This window comes from Cyprinodon variegatus, unplaced genomic scaffold (genome assembly GCF_000732505.1).
Source record: "Cyprinodon variegatus isolate N-32 unplaced genomic scaffold, C_variegatus-1.0 Scaffold295, whole genome shotgun sequence".
In the NCBI taxonomy this organism is placed as follows: Eukaryota; Metazoa; Chordata; class Actinopteri; order Cyprinodontiformes; family Cyprinodontidae; genus Cyprinodon; species Cyprinodon variegatus.
Window position 1 is genome coordinate 139,185 of NW_015150748.1, and position 7,618 is coordinate 146,802.

The following is a 7,618-nucleotide window of genomic DNA, read 5'->3' on the forward strand; positions in this document are numbered from 1 at the left end:
GCTTTGGTCAAGTCTCCTAACTTGAATAAAGGCGCTATATAAGTACATGCCATTTATCAGTTCAATGTCTGTACTGCAGATTCTATCAATGCCCAGAGTTATATCATCTGCAAACACAACCAGGCCCTATCCATTATCATAGCCTCTGTTCTTATTGTCTACCAAAAGTAAATAAAAAATGTCATTATGTATGTTATGCGTTATTAAGGTTAGATTTCATATAATTGTATTTGTCTATATTTTTGTGTTATTGTGGCATTCTGCCTACATAGTCCCTTTGAGGTTTATTTTTCACTAAAAGTCTCACATTCACCCTTTCTTTAAAGTGAGCAGCTGATTTCCATAAACAAATATTTTGCAAAAGTTCCTACTTATCGAAAGGGAACCTTTTAAAGATTAGATGTTAATCCTACAAAATTTGTACCACCTTTCTTAAATAAAAGCAACTTGTATTCATAGTCCAGTGTTTTGCCAGGTACTGTTCTCTCAGGTCATCTCCTCACCTTTACAGTGTGAAGGGTTGATGAGACCCAGGAGAGCAGTCTGCTTTTATGTCAGAGGGACTTAATCTACTTTTTTCTGCCAGAACTCAACATGAATCATAATGCATCAGCCCCCAGTCCTCACTGCTGCTCAACTTATCAGGATTACAAGATGGGAGGGACGGAAAATAATAAAAAGAAAGGAATTTGGTGTTATTTCCAGAATAAAGTTTATTGTATCTGCTTACAGTAAAAAAAAAAATGGATGAGGTAAAGAGGAAAGAGGGTTCAAAGCAGGGGAGGATTTCTCATTTTACGTTCTTTTTTCCTCTACCACCGGTAACAAAACAAGATGGATGGTTGTTAAACTAAAGCAACATATACATACACACATATATGTATGTATATATATATATATATATATTTTGTATTATTCAAACATTAAAATAACTAATTCAAAGATTTGAAAATGTTGATATATAAGGAACTTTGCTCTCTACGACTAGCAGTTCTCAAGCCCTTGCTTCTACTATGTAGATGTATTGCAAAAAAGAAAAAAAAATGGATTAATGGTTGTGTAACAATGAGAGCATTTTTTCAGCATTATTAATCTTCCTGTAATTGTTTCAATAGATCACACTGAAATCAGAATCATGAGAAAATTTCTAAATGACATATTATTACAATTAAACATTTGGATGATTTCAAAGGAACTTTATTTTCGCAAGTCTAATTAGAAGTTAGGATATGATTAACTCCATCCCTCAAATCTATTCTAGCGTTGCTAAAAACCTGCTCACAACAATCCACTTGGTGTATGTGTGAGAGATCCCACGTCATGCTCCCTCATTCTTACCTGCTCCAACTACTTTATCAATAGCAATGCAGGACGCATCAAGCTCCTTGGCAAACTCATGAACAGCCTGGCTTGGGTCCTCGTATGTGTGGGGGTCCACGTACGTTCTGATACCTGGCAGGCGCACTGCAAGATATAAAAGGTAACTTTGCTGTTTTCATTAAAACTTTGGTAATCCATCCATCCATCCATCCATCCATCCATCCATCCATCCATCCATCCATCCATCCATCCATCCATCCATCCATCCATCCATCCATGCAACCTTCATGCAGAAAGACATTAAGATGGTTAAGTTCTAGGAAAAGGCTAGTTACAACATGTTACTAAGATTAAATACAATTTCAGTAAAAATTAGGATAATACCTTTTATTTTGTTAATTAATTAAGTTAACCTGTATGATAAAATTCAGAATACATGTTATATCCCAGCAAATATAAGTTTCTAAATAGCTTATCTTGATAATAAAGAATCCATATTGCAAAAGCTTATCCATTACTACAGTAAGAGAAATAACTAAAGGGTGTAAAACAACTGATTTTGAAACTAATATATACATAGTGTACTTTTTCTAGATGTTTGTTAATTTGCATAGTTGCTCTTAAATAAACACATTTTCAGAAAATAAATCATTTTAATATATTAAAACAAATATAAAGCTGACTAATAGCTTCTCCATTATTTAGCTGGTACATTATTTTTGAAGGTTTGTCAAACCATATTGGACCATGCATGTGAAAACTTAGTATACGTTGGATTGGTCTTTGGTATACATTTATTTTCAATATATAGCCTGACCCCCGGAGAGAACTCCACCAGCTGCCACTGCGCTCTGTGTATACAATATGACAATAAAGTTTGTCTAAGTCTAAAGTCTTTAAAAAAACACCCTGTTATTTTGAGGAAATAATAAATTGGCAGAAAACGGATTTCTTCTCTTTAAACCTTTCAGCAGGGTAATCATATCTAAACATAAAGTAGAACAACACAGAAATGTTTAACAGACGTAAAATAAACTCTATTTCATGACCCCAAGACCCGTGTCTAATAAAAAGTCTGTGGGGTGAGTTGGACTGCACAAAGGACAAAATATAAGAAGCCTTGGGACAAACTAAGATAAGGTTGTGCAATGAGGAAAATTTATTTGTTTTCTAGGGTATATAAGTGTGCATATATGGCTTACATATATACCTTAACTGCTGTGTTCCAGTCCAGTAGAATGGACTTGAGAAAGTTTTCATTTGAACGGTCTAGGGGGATTCAGTAGGCATGTGAGTGTTTTTGTATGGCAGACTAAAAGTGTTGATGTTTTGTTTTAGTAGTCCTGTCATGAGGAAATTTATGTCCTGTAACTGACCCATACAAATTATTCACAAAGCAGCGAACGGAGCCTGTTTAGTGCCTGGGAAGTTCGGGGCTAATGCTGGGTGAAGAGTTAAAGGTGAAATAATCTCAAATAAATATGCTTGTTTTGCACAGTTCTGAGAAAAGCAATGCTACTTTTTTACATGAAGTTAGAAGTCCTTTTCAACATGGTCCAATATTTGTAAGAAAATACATCTAAAAATGATCAGGGAAAATACATGGAATCGAGTTGAACTCAGCGATATCTAACCTTTGGAAAGAATTGACTTTGAACCATGCAGGACTCAAGAGGATATAATACTCACAGTGCCCATTGCCAAAGTGAAGTCTTTTCTCATCAGGATGTTTGGATTTGCTGCGGCAACAAAACCTGCCAATTCACATAGAAAAATCTAAACTTGAGCCACAATTTCCAGTAAGAATTCACCCAATGGTTCAGCCTAGAGGCTGGTGAGAGCTTTGTGTGTGTGTGAAATGAGCTCTTTTAAGCTTAGTGAGGATAAGTAAGTCTTGTAATGTGCCATGGATTTACAATGTGGCCTGTCTGAAAGCTCCTGTCGGCCAACTTGAAGCACACATCTGCTTGTGAACACAACACACATTCATATTATATGGAGAGCTCAAACTAAAAATGCTTTAACAGAAATACAAGAAAGCAGATGTAAAAGGTAAAGAGGTCAATTTCGAGACACTAATTCAATCAACAAACAGTTCCACCAAAAATAGAGCAAACAGATTGATGTGATTGAAGGAGACCACAACTTAAAATCCAGAATACGAGCGGGGGACAGACCTGCCAATGAGGACGTACAGCAACACGGTGAGCAGTATGATGGCCACTGCACAGGAAATGGCAATTAAAACAACCTGGCTGTTCTCACTGGAGATCGAGAAGGCAGCTGAAAAAAAAAAAAGGTACATCTCGGTTTAGGCACATCAAAATACACAGTTCTCTGGTAGCTTCACAAAATATGCAACATGTAATGGTTTGTAGAAGAGGTTACACTGAGCTTTTTCAAAACGTGCTGCAACACAACCACTATCCTAAAATATAAGTATTTCACTGGGAATTGTGATGAGAGGCCTGCACAGACTAATACAAAGCTATGGAGGGGAAGAAAATTACCTATGTTTTTCAATAGTTCTTTTTTCTTTCAATGTAGGTCTCAAATGTTGTTGAATCCCAACCCAGTAACCTTTGCTGTATGTCTTCTAACCTCTCTCAACCTAATTTCCTGCTAGTCTATTATCAAATAGAGGCAACTTGCAAAACAAAGAAAAATCTTAGAAAGAACCATATTGCACTGGACCAGTTTTACACATAATAACGTGGGAACATTGGTCCACTTTGAGCTAAATCAGTTTGAGCAGTCATATTTTTAGTCAGTTTCAATAAACATCAGTTTACAATTCTAAACAGAATTTCTTTCTTGGATTAAAAAATGGACATGAAATGATACCTTTGACCAAGGTTTGATCGAAACCATTTTATTCTTAAACATGGTTATATATGATTGCTTCATTCCCTGCATGTGTTGTGTAAAACTGCTAGTAAAGTTTCTTAAGGTTCAGTAACAATATTTATCCTTTTGTTACTCTTTCTGTGCAACACACAACTAAGAGCTTTCTTATCAACAGATTGTCCATATAACTAGTTCAGAGTAACCATGGACCTTTGCCTAATAGCTCAAGGTTGACCTTTTTCAACCATGCCATTTCTCAGCAGGTTTGTAGATATGCCATAACCTGGTGTGTTTTTTTGAGGAATTTGTAGAGCAGTGCTCTTTCTTTAAATTTAACCTGTCTTCTGTGTTAATTAGTCTTCATTATTCTATTTATTGAATAATCCACTATTTGTAAACAAAGCTCTTAGGCCTTGAGAATAAAACTGAACTGAAATCTGGGATTAAATTGTTCATGTATTGTTTTTTGTTTTCAAATAAGGGAAATGCGGGCAAGTGGTTACAATGGATTTTATTTATAGATGTCAGAAAAATGGGGCTAAAAAATATCTACCAAACCTGTTGTAACTCATGCATTTGATATCCCCTCAGATTAATACAACACTTAGCTATGATCTGTAAAATCAAATTTGGATGTTTGAGGCTTTATGGCAAATAAAAAGTGATGATGCTGATACTCCTGCAATGGAGTGTAACAAATTTGTAAAGAAAGTATTATTTCTTTGTTAAGCTTACAGTCAGGACTGGTTTCAAACTGGAAACTGGGACTGGTGGCTCCGTATCCAGCTGCAGTGCGCGCTCTGATCTGGAGTAGGTAAGCTGTATTGGGCTTCAGACCATTCAGGGTCACATTACAACCTTTAGCTCGGAGGATGGTGTAGCTGGTCTCTTGCTCTTCCTGCAAAACAACAAAGAATACTTGAGAATTTAAGATTTGTAATTATGTTATACATTCTATCTTTGTTTGCTGATACCATAAGGGGATATAGTATACATAATACACAATGATCAGTACTGTACAGACCATATTCATGCCATTTTTGAATACATGCACATATACACAGGAAGAAAGGGAGGAGAGGGGGTTTGACAGCTTCCTTCTCAGGCTGATGAATTATCCGTTTTATATTTTATGACTTCTTTCCTACTGATCTCAAGTGATAGGACAACAGGTAGATTTACACATCAGGTCTGCATTCAATTCATTGTTTCCAGATGTTAAAGAAGGAAAGGACATTGGAGAAAAGAGAGGAGAGAGCAAAGGTTGAATGAGAAGTAGAGGATATACAACATGCTACAAACACACTTTTCTTAAGGACAAGACTAGGCTCAATGTAGCTGTTAGAAAAAAGAAATATATCTTTGGACATTGCTTAAATAAAAAAAAAAAAAGAAAAGACATCAGTTCTTGTTTTACCAAAGATTTAAACTCTTCAACTTTTTCTACATCTGAAATTATGCTATCAGTCAATGGCAAACACATGATTGCAAACACACTGTTGCTGACCCAGTTCTAAATAATGAAACATAGTTTCACAGATGAAAAACAGGACCAGCCTGATTTCAGGCCCTAATAAAAAAAATAATCTAGATGACTTCATCATCAATCTTAAAACTGAGTTATGTTTGGAAATGCTGACAAACTCATAAAAGTTGTTTTAGATCTGAACAGATCATAAAGGCTTTGTCAAAAGCTTACTTCACTCCATGTGATGCCAGATGCTCATTTGAACGGGCTGGCATCGTAGGATCTTAAGGGTACACAGACACAAACCCACGGCTGTTAAGTCAGTGTCCAAATGAAACTGGCCGCCTCTTCATAGGGAAGAACTTTAATGGTACGCAAAGCTTTTCAAACATGTACGTGTCCGAAGAGGAAACTGATACACCCGACCAGCACTGGAACAACTTTTCATCGCGACTATAAATCTTAGGCAGCTTGTCAAAGGGCAGTGATTGAGACAACATGTGATCCCCTGAAAATAAAACACAGGTGTGGTGGAACAACAAGAGAAAAGAGTGAGAGCATTGGCATCACACACTATACGTGTCTCACTAAAATCCTGTTGGCTCTTTTAACAAGGCCCTGGTGCTCAGCTTTGCCTTGATAATCCAAACAAGGCTGCAGCAAATTACAGCTCTTGTGTGCACACAGGCAGTCATGGATGCATAACAGAAGTCTGGTAAACACAGCATTTCAGCAGGCATTCATTTTGTTTAAGGAATCTTAAGACTAAATAAACAGCTTAAACTGACTTGGTTTTGAAGCGCCCTCTCAGCATTCTAGATTCAATGATAAAAATTGTAGAAGCAGTCAGCAGAGTGTACTCCCACAAATTCTATTTTCACAAAGTGCACTTGTAAATGGCTTACTGGCTGCAGAGGGGCTTTTTTTGCCAAGGAAAGCGACAGACAGAGTGTATAGATCATGCAGCTTTCCAGAAGATGAAACACCTCTTGTCTTCTGGGAAGATTTCTGGTTGGGAATTCCCAAGAATATCACCAAACTTCTTTGCTCCTGTTATATATGGGATAGGAAATGAACAACACTAGAGCTCTAACACTTCAGACATATGAGCTGGTGGTTTCATGACTGTGGGACATTGAAGTAAAATTCATAGTAGTAGGAGTTATTTTAGAAATTAACACATGTCACAAAGAGGAACTTGGTTAAGGACCAGAATACTGCTTCAAAATCGGATGCGAGCAGATGTGGATCAAGTTTCTCTGGACCAGGAATGTAAATTGGTGAAATAGCTCATCTTTAAAAAATGTTCCTGTAAAATGTTTCATCCCCTCATAAAAGTTTTTCTCTTTACATGGTGTTCCATGCACAATCAATTTTTCCCTAAAAATTGAGTAAACTCTTCTTGTGAAGTATTGATATTTCTTATACTTCTTGAAGTTATTATACATTTTATAGTTCATTTATATGAAGTTTGTTAGGGGATTACGCTTGTGTTCTCAGAGGGCTGCAAGTACCCGCTTTGATCCCCACAGCCTCCATTCTGGGTTCCTGAGCAAAACCCTTTACCTCACACTGCTCCCCAGGTGCCACACAATGGAAGCCCACTGCTCCCCAAGGGGATGGGTTAAAAGCTGAGGTACATTTATCCAATGTGAGGTCAATAAAGTTAAATTATTTATTAATATGACTGATTGGGATTTTATGTAATTGCTACTTTAGATTAGCTTCAGCTGATCCAAAAAACGAGAGAGCTAAGAAAGTAGCTGAAAGACTTGATTGAAAGACTTTAAAATACATCTATTAGTATATAAGACACTTAATGGATCAGCACCTCAACAAATAAGAGGTTTGTTGTCAGTCTATATACCTCCCAGACCACTCAGGTCTTCTAGTTCAAGCCTACTCTGTTCACCCAGAACTGGAACCAAACATGGAGAAGCAGCATTTAGTTCCTATGCTCCACTTATCCGTAACAAACTAGGA

At 36.7% G+C, this 7,618-nt stretch overlaps 1 protein-coding gene across 5 annotated transcripts in view; it reads right to left on the reverse strand.

Annotated features, from left to right (window-relative positions):
• Positions 1–7,618, reverse strand: part of epha3 (EPH receptor A3) — a 124,551-nt gene that overhangs the window by 29,610 nt on the left and 87,323 nt on the right. For all 5 annotated transcript variants that reach the window (XM_015383828.1, XM_015383827.1, XM_015383825.1 and 2 more), the window contains 4 exons: positions 4,903–5,065; positions 3,498–3,603; positions 3,010–3,074; positions 1,339–1,464 (listed from right to left, as the gene is read on the reverse strand). In XM_015383828.1, coding sequence (XP_015239314.1) covers positions 1,339–1,464; positions 3,010–3,074; positions 3,498–3,603; positions 4,903–5,065 — 460 coding nt within the window. The remainder of the gene's footprint in view (positions 1–1,338; positions 1,465–3,009; positions 3,075–3,497; positions 3,604–4,902; positions 5,066–7,618) is intronic.